This window comes from Macrobrachium rosenbergii, chromosome 21, assembly GCF_040412425.1.
Source record: "Macrobrachium rosenbergii isolate ZJJX-2024 chromosome 21, ASM4041242v1, whole genome shotgun sequence".
Taxonomy (NCBI): Eukaryota; Metazoa; Arthropoda; class Malacostraca; order Decapoda; family Palaemonidae; genus Macrobrachium; species Macrobrachium rosenbergii.
The window spans coordinates 70,004,041-70,018,460 of NC_089761.1; the positions used below are offsets into that span (position 1 = coordinate 70,004,041).

A 14,420-nucleotide genomic window follows, 5' to 3' on the forward strand; every position below is an offset into this window, starting at 1 on the left:
ATGAATGCCACCTATTGGAGAAGTCATTCTGTGTTCGCCTCTCATTACCTAAAGGACGTAAGAACAGTGTATGAGTCTTGCTGTTCATTGGGACCTTACGTTTCGGCTGGTACGATCTTGGGGGAAGGAGGCAGTACCCATCCTATCCTGTAATGTATGGTTAGGAATAGTTTTTAAAAATTTTTTGGTTGTGTTTTTATGGTTGTGGGGTAGACTGTGGGGGCAGTCTTCCTTTCCTTAGTTTTTAACTAGTCACGATGTTTGGTAGGCCAGGTGGTTATTTTTGTCTCTTTGCTTCCTTCTTGAGGGCTATGATCTGGTCACATAGTGGTCACGTCCCCGTTGGCAGATCATCTGGAACTCTCCAACCATATAGGTCTCTACCCGTTGGAAACTCCAGTAAAGCAGACGCAGACTTGGGTGACAGTAATCACGAAGTCAGCTATGCTAAAAGGTAAGGAACCAAGATGTGTAATCATCTACATTGTTTTGTTTCTCAATCCTATGCTGTCTCTGCCCACTCCAATGGTGCGATTCAGCTATATATATATTTGACAGGTAAGTTTCATGAACAAAATGATATTTTAATGATAAAATAAGGTTTGTTCATACTTACCTGGCAGATATATATTCAGAGTGCCCACCCTCCTCCCCTCAGGAGACAACGGCACTATGAAAATCTGAATAGAAAATGGGAATGGTTCCTGATATCCGCCTCCCAGCGGCGGGAATGGGTACTAACCACCTGACTCCCCACTGCGTGTGTCGTAAGTTTTGTGAATTCTGTCGGACTTCGGAGAATACAGCTATATATATATCTGCCAGGTAAGTATGAACAAACCTTATTTTATCATTAAAATATCATCTTTATGACTAAATTAACTGAAATTAAAGACAGTGATAGTAGTACTAGTGTTGTGGATTCTAATCTTTCTTTTTCAGCCCCCCTGCCTGTTCCAGAACCAGCCCTAACGGTTGGCGGGGGTCATGGAGAACCGCAAACCTTGAAGGTAGGATCTGCCGGGCCCCCAGCGCAGAGCAGGCAGTGTTGGCAGCAGATTTCCCCCCTTCCCTCAGAAAGTGTAAGCTCTAAGGTTGATTTTGATTTAGAAATGACACAGACAAGTAGGAATAGTAGGTTAGCAAGTATTCAGGAAGAGAATTTGAAGGTGGAGTCTTTGGGTTCAGGTTTGGTTGGGGTCGCCAATATTTCGGCCTCTCATTTAGATCAATCTTCTGTTTTATTTCCTGCTTCGTGCCCTTTGCAACAGAAGGTTTCCAAATCCGTGGAGGGTCGTTCAGATTTGGTTTCTGATTTGTCTGGTTCTGAAATTTTGAAAATGCTCCTTCTTCTTCAAAGGTTCCTTTTCCTTCAGGGGTTAAAATTCTTTTGTCTTGCGGTGGTGGTAATTCTGGCGATCGGATTTTCAATGTTGCTGAATATGATGCTGATTTGTTGGGTCTCTCTAAAGGTCATAGATTACTAGTTAGACAGTGTTTTAATTTTGGTTGTTCCAATATTCATGATTATATCTTAAAGAATTTTCCTGAATTTGCTAATGATGTCTATCACGATTATCAGGGGGGGAACAGAATCAGTCTATTTTCTTTCTTTGAAATCTATGGCCTCTTTGGCTGCTTCAGAATTTTTCTTTTCCCCAATTTCTTCTAAGCCTTCTTCCATTGCCCTGTCTCAATCTTTGTTTTCAGTCCACTCTTCGGAGGACTCTTCGGGGTCTATGTTTGCTCATCCTCTTTCTTTGCCTTTAACTCAGCAGAGCAAAGACTTCTTTGGGTAAACCCTGTGATATTAGGGCTTCAGCGCCTCCCTCTCTCTCGTTGTGATTAAAGGAGGGGGTACTTGTAAAGGATCCATCTTGTGTATCACCTTTTGCGAATCCTGTAGTTTCTCAGGCATCCGATCTAGATGCTTCTCAGGTGGTTGCAGAGGTGTCAGCAACTCCTTATTTTCATCCTTTACAGGGTTCTAACTGTAATGTATCCTCCGCGATTCTCGCAGATGCTATGGCAGTCTGCGGTTTGCCTGCGCCAAGTTCAGTGTTTCAGCACCGATAGTTTCCTCAGCCTATCTGTTCTCCAGGATAGCTAGTAATTTGCCTTCGGTTACCTTGAGTTCGGTAGCTCGTAGCTTTCCTTTCAAAACTCCTTTGAGTTCCGGACCAGTTGGTATGTTCTCCACCTGTCCAACATTGGTGGTAGGTACTCCGGTAGTTATTCCGAGTGTGGCTTCTTCCTTCTTCTCCCCTTCTTCGTCTTCTTCTTTCTCAACTTTTCCTGCAGTTTTCCCTGTTCCTCTGTCTAAGGTGGTCAATGTAGGTTCTGGGTTGATTTCAGGTCATCAAGGAGTTTTTCCTCCTCCTTCCATAATCAGTGTGATTTCAGTTCCAGATTCCCGTTCTCATGCGGTTTTGATTCGTCCGGATTTGGAACAGGTGTTGTGACCTCTTCGCTCTCAGGGGTGGGTGTTTGTCACCCAGGCGTGGCCAGCCCAGGTGCTGTGTCATCGTCGTTGGGTGGTGCGGGGTTTGCACAACTGACTTTGGTTGGATCGAATAGGTTCGCGACAGATGTGTCAGGTGTTGGTCTCACTCATCCAGGTGCAACGAGTTCCGGGTTTTCGAGTTAGGCGTTTGCTAGTGGTCAACCTATCTCTTTTCCTGTTCCGGTTCAGTCGGACCAGTCAGACAAAGAATGTTCCTTTGAAGAAGAGGATCCAATGCCGGACATTAGTTTTTCTCCAACTAATGAGAATGAGTATAAGCGGATGGTGGACTTTATCCATTCTCTTTATCCACAGTCCAAGGCTCCGGAGGAGCCTACACAACCAAATCAAGCAGTGTTCGAATCAGTATTTGCAACAAAACTGGTAGTCTCAAACATCAAAGAATCTGGTCTGGTTTGGCCAAGTCAAGCAGGCGTTGAGAGAGGCATACTCTAGGTTGGCTGCTATTATCGGGTCGGGTAAGCAGGATTGAACCTTGCTTCCTATTCGGGAGGGGTTTTATAAGGTAGCAGGTAACCCTTCTGCGGGTGTCAGGGTTCCTCTTAGCGAATCTGTCGAGGCTCTTCTCCCTTGGGTTCCCTCGTCAAATCATCTGGTCTCAGTTACACCTAGGGAGGCTTGTATCTAGGAGGATACCTTTCGCAACTAGTCGGGGGCTTTGTGGATGTTGTCCGGGTTAATGGGCTTCCTTAAACAGGATGGATATACTCCTTCTGATCCGGTATTGTTTGATAACCTCATCACTTCACTTTCCATAGGGTTGGCTTGCCAAGCAAACATTTCTGTGGGCTGTACGACGTTATTTGGGAAGAGGAGGAGGGATTTCTTTTTGAATCATTTGCCGCCACATTATCCAGAGATTCATAGGAGGGTTCTGTTGAGGGCTCCCTTTGCACTCAGCAACAGTCTTTTCAGGGAGGAGGATGCCTCTTCTATGGTAAACTTTGTCTCTTCGACATCGGCAGTAGAGTCACAACAAGCTATGATTCGGTAGCAACTCAGAGTTCCAGATCTCCTAAAGGGTACAGAATGGGGGTATGTTTGTTTTGTGTAAAGAAATAATCAAGATTCCATTCGCTATTTTCACTTGATTTCATCATAATACAAGCTGTACATATTTATCGTTTATTGACGTAAAAACAGCAGTAATGTGTTCTTTCATGCCCAGTAGTTTTGATTAAAATACTCTCTCTCCAATTCTAATTACAGTCAAGTTTCATCCATGTTGCCGATGCACGATAATTTAGTCAGTAGCAGCTTGAACATTGTTTTCTCAGCTTCAGCTACAACTTGCATCTTAAATTTAGCTGTATATTTCCTTGCCAATCTTTTATCCATAATGAATAAGGGTCTCATGTAAAAGTATATCATCCCTATTCTACTTAACGTCATTTGTAACATAACTATCGCAATTGTTTACTACCGTATGATGGTTGAAATACAAGCAAAACAGCTCTTGTTATCCGATTCGGTCATAAGCAAAACAAGAGTTTCTCGTTCAGTTGTTTATGGCTGTATGCATTTACACAAGAGTACAACTTTATTAACAATACTTCTATCTTTTCTTTTACTTTTTTTAACTAGAAGATGAGATAAAGAGATGGAGGAAAAGAAGTTGGTATATTGTAATTTGGTCTCTCTTGCTTCCTGATTGTACGCTGCTGCCTGCGCCCATGCAAAATTTAAAAGTATTTTATAAATATTGTTGTATTGGCATTAATTGCTTACCCCATCGCAAAATTTAATTATCGTAACTTGAGTACCACCTGGATACCCTAGTATTTTCATAGTTTTATCACAAAAAGTGCATTTAGTCATGAAAATGAGATGAAAATACAGTAATTAGTGATTATTTCTCTGAAAAATACCACGAATGGGCGCATTTTCTGCAAATAATGGGTATACAGTATATGTTCCATAGAGAAATCCACGAATAGGTGAGTCTGCGAATCATGAGAACATGAATATGGGGAGGTTTACTGTCATTTGTATTTTTCCTAACATACGAACCTGAAGGTCTTTACTGTACATTTATGGCCCACCTCAGCCACCTCTCCTTCTGGTACCTGGGCCAAAAGGCAAAGTGGAGTGCAGACCAACAAGTGGGCAGGGCTTCCCCCGCTACTGTCTGTAGCTAACGACCTTGTTTGAAGGTAATGGCCATTCCAGCTCGCATTCGCAAGCAAAATCCCTATTTAAGAATTTCAGGTTTGTATGTTAGGAAAAATACAAATTACTTAAAAATTTGCAATTTTAGTGTAGGAAACATTAAAAGTATTTTTCAATAGATTTAGAGATTTTTATGTAAATTTACCAGTGTTAAATGTGATTAATCTATTTCTGTTTGAATCCCCAGATATGATTAAATGAAGTAAAGTTATCAATATGGCAAGTTCTAGTTTAAATTATATTTCCTGCTTGGAAGATGAGATTGCTCTTGAGGGGTTGGATGGCATAACATTGCAAGGTAAGTGAATTTCAGTTTGTAATTGCCCTTAAATTCTTAAACGTTCTCTCAGTATTTTTCATAGTTGACTGCATATTAAGGCTGATTTAAATGTGAATAATTCAGCCTAGCTTTGAAAATTTTGTGTAATGTGTGTACATCAGGAATTACAAGTGAGTGTATGATTGAAGTTATTGAATGTGAAAACCCATCTTCAGTTTCCTTGTCATATGATTGTTAGTCTGGTGACCTGTTTATATAGCTAGCAAAATTAATATGTAAGGATATTGGTGGATGAAAATACTTATCTTCCCTTACAGTGAAAATTGTATGCATGGTAACAGAATTTTAACTTGAAATTTAAAAAAGCTGTGTATATAACATTGGCAAAGACTTGTATGATAGAGCTTTATCCCCTAATTGCCAGAAACTCCTTACATGTATGGTTCTCCTCAGATTCCCACTGTGTTAGATAGTAGCATTATTAAAATCCCTTAAAACTTAACCACTCTCTTAGCAGAGTTATTCTGTAATTTCATGGGTTCATTGTTGTCTCCCCATTTAAAACATTCACGGGAATTTTAAATAAGCTGACAAGTACCTAGGGAACCTTTCAATAATATCGTCATTTTTTACATAACTTCTTTATTCACAAATATCCTGTTAAGTACTGTACTAGATTTTATAAGGATGAAAGGAGAAGGGGTGTAAATATTTCCTTTCAGTGCAGTAATATTTGTAAATTAATTATGTGTAAGGACTCATAGTTAAGTTAGTGAAGGTAAGACATAAAAACAGATACAGGCAGTCCCTGGTTATTGGCGGGGATTCCGTTCTGACGGTGTGATGATAACCGAAAATCAATGATTTGCGGGGCTTATTGGCGCCTCTGTTAGATATGTATCAGTGCCAAGACCCAATTATCGGTGCCGATAAACAGAAATCAGCAATTTTTGGTGCCGAAAATTGCTGTTTTTCGTCGCTAGACAATTGCCGTAAAACCGGACTGGCGATAACCGGGGACTGCCTGTATTGTTCCGACTTTATGTACAAACCATCAGTCCTTTACATTAGGAATTACAGCGCAGCTGGAAATGGCCGTTGAACTTTCAAACAAGGTGATTAGGCAGTTAACCCTTAAACGCCGACTGAACGTATCGTACGTCAACTAAAATTGTCTGTTGGGTGCTGAGTGGACGTACGGTACATTGACTACAAAAAGTTTTTTTAAATATTCGTGAAAAAATAGTTATAGGCCTAGTTTGCGAAAGATTTTAAATCACACGCCTTGAGGGATGCTGGGAGTTCACGGATCACACTGTTGTTTTGTTTACAAGCGTTACCCAGCCGCGCATGTGCGAATTTCTTTCTTCTCGCATTACAGAGCATCAGCGACACATCTCAGAAATTCTTTCGTCACTTTGTCGTAATTTTTGCACCGTTTTATATTAGCCGTTACATAAAGTTGTATATATGAAAATGTGCGCAATTTCTTGTAGAATACAACTAAAAACAACCCATGGTAGTAACTTTTATAAGTTTTGAAATATTTTCATATAATTCTAGATAAGCGCCAAAATTTCAACCTTCGGTCAACTTTGACTCGACCGAAATGGTCGAAAAACGCAGTTCTAAGGTAAAACTCTTACATTCTCGTAATATTCAATCACATACCTTCATTTTGCAACAAATTGGAAGTCTCTAGCACAAATATTTCGATTTATGGTGAATTTAAAAAAAAAAACTTTTTCTTACGTCCGCGCGCGGTAACTCGGCCGAAAATCTCAGAAATTCTATTGTCACTTTGTCGTAATGTTTGCACCGTTTTATATTAGCCATTACATAAAGTTATATATATGGAAATGTGCGCAATTTCTTGTAGAATACAACTGAAAACAACCCATGGTTGTAGCTTTTATAAGTTTTGAAATATTTTCATATATAAATCACGATAAGTGCCAAAATTTCAACCTTCGGTCAACTTTGACTCAGCCGAAATGGTCGAAAAGCGCAATTGTAAGCTAAAACTCTTACATCCTAGTAATATTCAATCATTTACCTTCATTTTGCAACAAATTGGAAGTCTCTAGCACAATATTTTGATTTATAGTGAATTTTTTAAAAAACTTTTTCCTTACGTCCGTGCGCAGTAACTCTGCCGAAAATCTGAGAAATTCTTTCGTCACTTTGTCGTAATGTTTGCACCGTTTTATATTAGCCATTACATAAAGTTTTATATATGAAAATGTGCGCAATTTCATGTAAAATACAACAAAAACAACCCATGGTTGTAGCTTTTATCAGTTTTGAAATATTTTCATATAAATGACGATAAGTGCCAAAATTTCAACCTTCGGTCAACTTTGACTTGACAGAAATGGTAAAAAAATGCAATTGTAAGCTAAAACTCTTACATTCCAGTAATATTCAATCATTTACCTTCATTTTGCAACAAATTGGAAGTCTCTAGCACAAATATTTTGATTTATGGTGAATTTTTGAAAAAAACTTTTTCCTTACGTCCACGCGCGGTAACTCGGCCGAAAATCTCAGAAATTCTTTCATCATTTTGTCGTAATTTTAGCACCATTTTATACTAGCCGTTACATAAAGTTTTATATATGAAAATGTGTGCAATTTCATGTAAAATACAACAAAAAACAACCCACGGTTGTAGCTTTTATCAGTTTTGAAATATTTTCATATAAATCACGATAACTGCCAAAATTTCAACCTTTGTTCAACTTTGACTTGAAGGAAATGGTCAAAAAACGCAATTGTAAGACAAAACTATTACATTGTAGTAATATTCAATCATTTACCTTCATTTTGCAACAAATTGGAAGTCTCTAGCACAATATTTCAATTTATGGTGAATTTTTTAAAAAAACTTTTTCCTTACGTCCGCGCCAGAAATTCTTTCATCACGTTGCCGTAATGTTTGCACCGTTTTATATTAGTTGTTACATAAAGTTTTATATATGAAAATGTGCGCAATTTCATGTAGAATACAACAGAAAATAATTCATGTTTGTAGCTTTTATCAGTTTTGAAATATTTTCATATAAATCACGATAACTGCCAAAATTTCAACCTTCGGTCAACTTTAACTCGACCGAAATGGTAAAAAAATGCAATTGTAAGCTAAAACTCTTACATCCTTGTAATATTCAGCCATTTACCTTCATTTTGCAATAAATTGGAAGTCTCTAGCACAATATTTCAATTTATGGTGAATTTTTGAAAAAAAAACTTTTTCCTTATGTCCGCGCGTGGTAACTCTGCCGAAAATCTCAGAAATTCTTTCGTCACTTTGTCGTAATGTTTGCACCGTTTTATATTAGCCATTACATAAAGTTTTATATATGAAAATGTGCACAATTTCATGTAAAATACAACAAAAAACAACCCATGGTTGTAGCTTTTATGAGTTTTGAAATATTTTCATATAAATGACGATAAGTGCCAAAATTTCAACCTTCAGTCAACTTTGGCTTGAAGGAAATGGTCGAAAAATGCAATTGTAAGCTAAAACTCTTACATTCTAGTAATATTCAATCATTTACCTTCATTTTGCAACAAATTGGAAGTCTCTAGCACAAATATTTCGATTTATGGTGAATTTTTGAAAAAAGCTTTTTCCTTACGTCCACGTGCGATAACTCGGCAGAAAATCTCAGAAATTCTTTCGTCACTTTGTTGTAATTTTTGCACCGTTTTATATTAGCCGTTACATAAAGTTTTATATATGAAAATGTGTGCAATGTCATGTAGAATACAACAAAAAATAACTCATGGTTGTAGCTTTTATCAGTTTTGAAATATTTTCATATAAATAACGATTAGTGCCAAAATTTCAATCTTCGGTCAACTTTCACTCGACCGAAATTGTCGAAAAACGCAATTGTAAGCTAAAACTCTTACATTCTAGTAACATTCAATCATTTACTTTCATTTTGTAACAAACGGGAAGTCTCTAGCACAATATTTCGATTTATGGTGAATTAAAAAAAAAAAACTTTTTCCTTACGTCCGCGTGGTAACTCTGCTGAAAATCTCAGAATTTCTTTAGTCACCTTGTTGCAATTTTCGCACCATTTTATATTAGGTCGTACATAAAGTGTTATACATGAAAATGTGCGCAATTTCATGTAGAATACAACAAAAAATAACTCATGGTCGTAGCTTTTATCAGTTTTGAAATATTTTCGTATAAATCACGATATTTCGATTTATGGTGAATTTTAGAAAAAACTTGTTTTTACGTCCACACGTTACGAATTCATGCATCATTTTGTGATAATATTTTCTCTGTTGCTTTGATCGTTTTACAATTTGTTATATACCAAAACCATCGCAATTTAGTGTATAATACAACAAAAAAAAATAACTCAGCTTTAACCGTTTTGCTCACAGTGCGATTTGTATACAATTATATATGAAATTTTTTTTTTGCGCTGTCATAATTCCAATATTTATATATGATGATGATATTTTTTTTCATTTCTGATGGTTGAATACTAAACTTCAGGCAGTGACAAAAAAAGTAGCCAAAAATGAACTCTTAATTTTAAAAACTAAGCGTGCTGTTATTTTTTGAAAAAAACTTTTTTCCACTTCGGCGCTAACTCCCGAATGCCGCCGGCATACGGCAGACACTTTTGTAAATAGAGGCCCGGCGTTTAAGGGTTAACTACCATCCAGGAGGCAGGAGTCCTGCCAGCCCATATGTAAACATTCCAATTTGCTTTTGGCCATGTGGTGCAGACATACTTCTTCCATCTCTGCCCTGACTTCTGTTGAGCTGTTTTTTTCCTGGTGGGATCTTTCTCTTTTTCCTTGTATGGTTGCTTTGTGTGTTTGGAATGCAAGCTCATGAAGTAATAAGTCTCATAAGCCCACTTTCCCCCAGCGTGTGTATCCTGGGGTTGGCGGAAGATGTGCAGTAGCTTCAGATCTATGTTGATGTGGACACGCATGCCCTTTGCTCTTCTTGCAGGGGCCATGTGTGTTCTAGAGATTCTACTTTTGCCGAGTGTTGCTCCTGGTCAGCTGAGCAGTGGGCGAAGTTTGAGGGTGTGGAAGCGGCGGGGGGGAGGGTGATCAGGACGACATCTTGTCGGGGGGCCTCTCCCATGCCAGCAGGGGAGACTTTCCCCCCAGAACGAGAGGAGACTCCCTCGACTAACCTGACTTTCCACTTCAGGTTTGGTGGTAGAGGCTTCCCTCAGGAAGCAGGCTAGTGGTTTGTCTGCAGCCTGGCTCCACCTGGGTCTTTCCAGCATTCCATCCCCGGAGGGTCTCATGTCCCATCTGACTGAGCTCCAGTGGTAAACCACACTGCGGCTACCTCTGCCACCAGTACTGCGACCATGACAGCCTTCTCTAAGATGCCAGTAACAGTCTCGTCTCACCTGGTAACCCAGGTGACTGCCGTGCTGGCATCCCAGCACATAGTGCCCTTGCCTCCTGGCTTCACCGTGGCCCCACTGTCCCAGCACGGACCCTCTGTGACGGTGCCGCCTCCATGCCTCACATGATGGTTACCACTCCTGCTGTTCCTGGCTTCGCTGGCTCCTGGGCTATCTTGGCTGCTCCACCTGCCCCGGCTATCCCAGTTGTCCTAGTCACAGCTCCTGGCTCCCCTGGCTCCCAGCCTGACCTGGCTCCTCCACCTGCCCAGGCTATTCTAGTCGCCTCAGTCGCTGCTCCTGGCTTTCCTGGCTCCCGAGCTGTACTGGCTGCCCTGGTATTCCAGTCACCATTCCCGTAGATGACGTTCCTGCTGCCCGAGTCACTCCCGCTACCCTGGCCACCCCAGCTGCTTCCTTTTGGATGGGGGATTTGACTGCCATCCTGAAGGAGAAGTCGAAAGAGAGGTCTAGGAAGGTGTCATTGTCTTCGTCTTTGTCGTCATCGTCGTCGTCTGCTACCACCTCCCCTTCTTCCAAGGCTCGTTGGTCGAAGAAGAAGGCTGTCTCTCCCCCTCCTCCCAAGAAATCCCATCCTGGGACTTCTAAGGGACTACCTCCCTTCACAGGGGAAGCAGTGCGATCTCTCGTTGGATCTTTCCAACCTTCGGGTTAGAGAACCGAATCGCTAACCCCTGGGTCTAGCGTTTCGGGAGCCGTGGGCGTGCAAGCCTCAGTTTGCACACCCAATTGCTGTTCCTAAGAAGTCTGCTCTGAAGGCTGGCACTGTGTCAGGCTCTCGTTTGCAAGCCGCTCTGAGTACCCAGGTCTCTAAGGAGACTCAGGTATCCCAAACCAGTATCAGAGAGTCTGCTCACCGTACCAATTCAGGCACAGGACAGGAGAACGAGCCACAACATGCAGGTGTCTCGGCTCTGCCTGCTGGTACTGCTTCTAGTGTCAAGCCAGGTTCCCAGGTTGGTGCTTCGGTCTCGCGAGTCCAAGCATCTGGAGAGACAGAGAGGAGGTCCCTTGTACAGTCATTTCTGGAGGTTCCAGCCTCAAAGAAGATGGGGCTGTCATAGGGACAGCACAAGTTCTCGCCAACCAGCTGCTTGTTAACTCCACCCAGTCCCCGATCACATTCTTGTGGTCGGCCTGGCTTGGTCGAGTCAAGTGTTCGGCTTGGCTCGCATGAACCGCTACTCTCTCCACGGGACAGCATAACGCTGAGGCGAAAACGCTCTCCTGGACACGGGTTGCCATCATCACTGTGGGTTGATGGCCACTCTCGGCCCACTCCTCCTGCTGGTTCTACCAGCAGGACTGGCGGGGATGCCCGATCTTCCTCACCTCTCCCCTCAACCTCCTGGGGTTTCCATGGGAGGTGCAAGTCGGATAGGAGGAACGCTGCAGAGTCCTCTCCCTAGAGTTCGACTATAAAGACATACATTCCTGGCTCGGCCCTCGGATCAACTAGGTCATACGCCCACGTAGTGCAGGAAGGATCCAAGGGGTCTGCCAAGAGAGTAGATCAGGAGGACTGCACCCTGGAAGAACTCGAAGGTTCTCTTCCCCAGGATGCGGACACCCCCAAAATACAGAGGACTTTTGCAGAGGTCATTGTGCTGATCCGTCAGCACAACAACCTTGGGGAAGGGATCACAGCCTCGTCTGTGGACCGTCCGTCACGCCTCGAATCCCTCTGGGGTCCGAAAAAGGAACCCAAATTTTCGGTGGGCCATGCTGTGGTCCACACTTGCTGAGGGAGTCCTTGATCAAATGAACAATCTTGTTTCTTGGGCAAGAGAATTCATTCGAACCGCTCTGACAAGCTGCTTCCTCCTCCTCTGCCTAGACTGAAGAGTTTCTATATGCCCTCGGAGAGGGCATTGGCAACTAAGCAGGTTGACCAGAACTTGGTGCATCTAGCCCCTGGTCTCGCTGCAGCAGCTTACTGCAGAAGGAGTCTCCCTTTCGCAGCAATAAGCAGCAACCCTGGAAGCTGCTGCTGTGGCCGCTCTCCAGGCAGTCTCCTGGCTGGAACTGTGGTCATTCACAGTATCCAAAGTGGCTGTCTCCTCGGGTGCTGTCATGCCAGGGGAAGACTCCACTTTTGAAAGGCTGTGCCATTCTGGAGGTAGAGCCATCTCTTAACTTGCCCACCAGTTGGCAAACCTGGTGTTAAGCAAAGAGACGCCGTCCTTTCTCGTTTCGCCAGGTCTGCAGCTCCTGAGTCGGGAATGACCCTACGGAACAGACCCTTGCTGGGTTCTGCCTCTCTCTTCCCTAGAGAGCTGGTAGATGCTGTGGTGGACAAGCGTCGGGCCGAAGACAGCGACCGCCTTGTCCACCAGGCAGTGGCCAAGACCCCTGGGTCTTCGCTCTCCATTGAGGCTCGGCCTTTGGGCCAGGTTAGCACTTCCTCTGCCTCCAAGAAGTCCAAGACTTCAAAAGGGACTTCTTCTTCCACTTCCACCTGCTGTCACGCCCCTTTCAACCCTCTTTCCAGTCTGGTAAAGGGAACAAGGCAGAGAAGAAGAAGGGGAAACGCTAGGGGTGGCGTTCCCCTCCCAACTGCTGCCAGTGGTGGGGGAGAGGGGTTGCCTATCGAGCCATTGGGCAACATGGCAGCAATACAGAGCCGAGACCTAGGTAGTGGATGTCCTTCAGGAGGGATATCTACTCCCTTTCGAGTCTTGGCCACCCCTCACCAACTCTCTGGTACGTCTCTGTACCTACGTTCCTGGTTCAACAAAGGATCTCGCACTCACACAAGAGGTGCAAACCATGCTGAGCAAGGGTGCCGTTGAAGTCGTGTCGGATCGGTCCCCAGGCTTTTACAGCCATGTCTTTCTCATGAAGGAAGCTTCAGTGTGCTGGAGACTAGTCATAGACCTCTTTCCCTTGAACCGATTCGTTCACCAGACTCGGTTCACAATGGAGACTGCTCATTCTGTGCTCGCCTCCATCAGGGAAAATGACTTCGTGCTTATGGTGGATCTGAAGGATACATATTTCCAAATACCCATCCCTCCATCCTCCTGTAAGTACTTTCGCTCATCCTTGGGGAGATGGTGTTCCATTTCAGGGCACACTGTTTTGGGCTCTCGACCACTCCCCAGGTCTTTACTTGTGTTCACCCTTGTGTCAGCTTGGGCCCACTCACACGGGGTATGTCTGTTGAGGTATCTCAGCAGGAGCGCACAGTTGCTTCAGGACAGGGATCTGCTCCACGAGTTTTGCCCCAATCTAGGGATTGTAGTAAATCTCAAGAAGTCAGATCTCAACCCAAAGCAGAGGATAAAGTAATTGGGCATGCTGATAGATATGGTAGCAGCAAGTCTTCCCCTCGGACTCTTGTATCAGCAGGTTCAGGAAGGTAGCACAGCTGTTCCTGTCTTGACAGAAGCAGCCAGCTCGGCAATGGCAAGATGTCATTGGTAACCTGTTGTCATTGGAGAAGCTGGTCCCTCAACGGCATCTGCACCTTCAGTTCCTGCAGTGGCGACTGAAGGAGTGCTGGTCCCAGTCTCGAGATCCCCAGTCCTTTCTCATCCGTCTTTCAGGGGAGGTGAGACAGGACCCAGACTGGCGGATGGACGACAGGAGCCTCTTAATAGGAGCATGCCTGCATACTCCCCCTCCAGACATGCTTCTGTTCTCGGACGCATCGACCAAGGAATGGGTCTCAAACCTGGAGGAGTTGCTGACTTTGGGAATGTGGCACCAAGACGACAAGCACCTTCACATCAACATCTTGGAACTCAAGGCTACCTTTCTGGCCCTCCAAGAGTTTCAGGATTGAGTGGTGGGACACTGTGGTGGTGATGAGCAACAACACTATAGTAGTGGCATACGTCAACAAGCAAGGGGACCTGGTGTCCCTTACGCTTCATTAGTTGACAATGCAGGTGCACGAGTGGGCTGTGGCCCACTCGGTAAAGCTGTCAGCCAGGTACATTCTAGGCAAGAAGAATGTAGTGGCAGACAAGCTCAGCCACCAGAATCAGGTGACAGGGACAGTGCGGTCCCTTCA

The 14,420-nt window shown here is 43.3% G+C and overlaps 1 protein-coding gene across 1 annotated transcript in view; it reads left to right on the forward strand.

Annotated features, from left to right (window-relative positions):
* The window catches only part of LOC136849552 (general transcription factor 3C polypeptide 1), a 1,135,756-nt gene that overhangs the window by 41,619 nt on the left and 1,079,717 nt on the right, over positions 1–14,420 (forward strand). The window contains 1 exon segment of the mRNA XM_067122889.1: positions 4,881–4,991. Within this exon segment, the coding sequence (XP_066978990.1) occupies positions 4,910–4,991 (82 nt within the window). The 5' untranslated portion in view covers positions 4,881–4,909.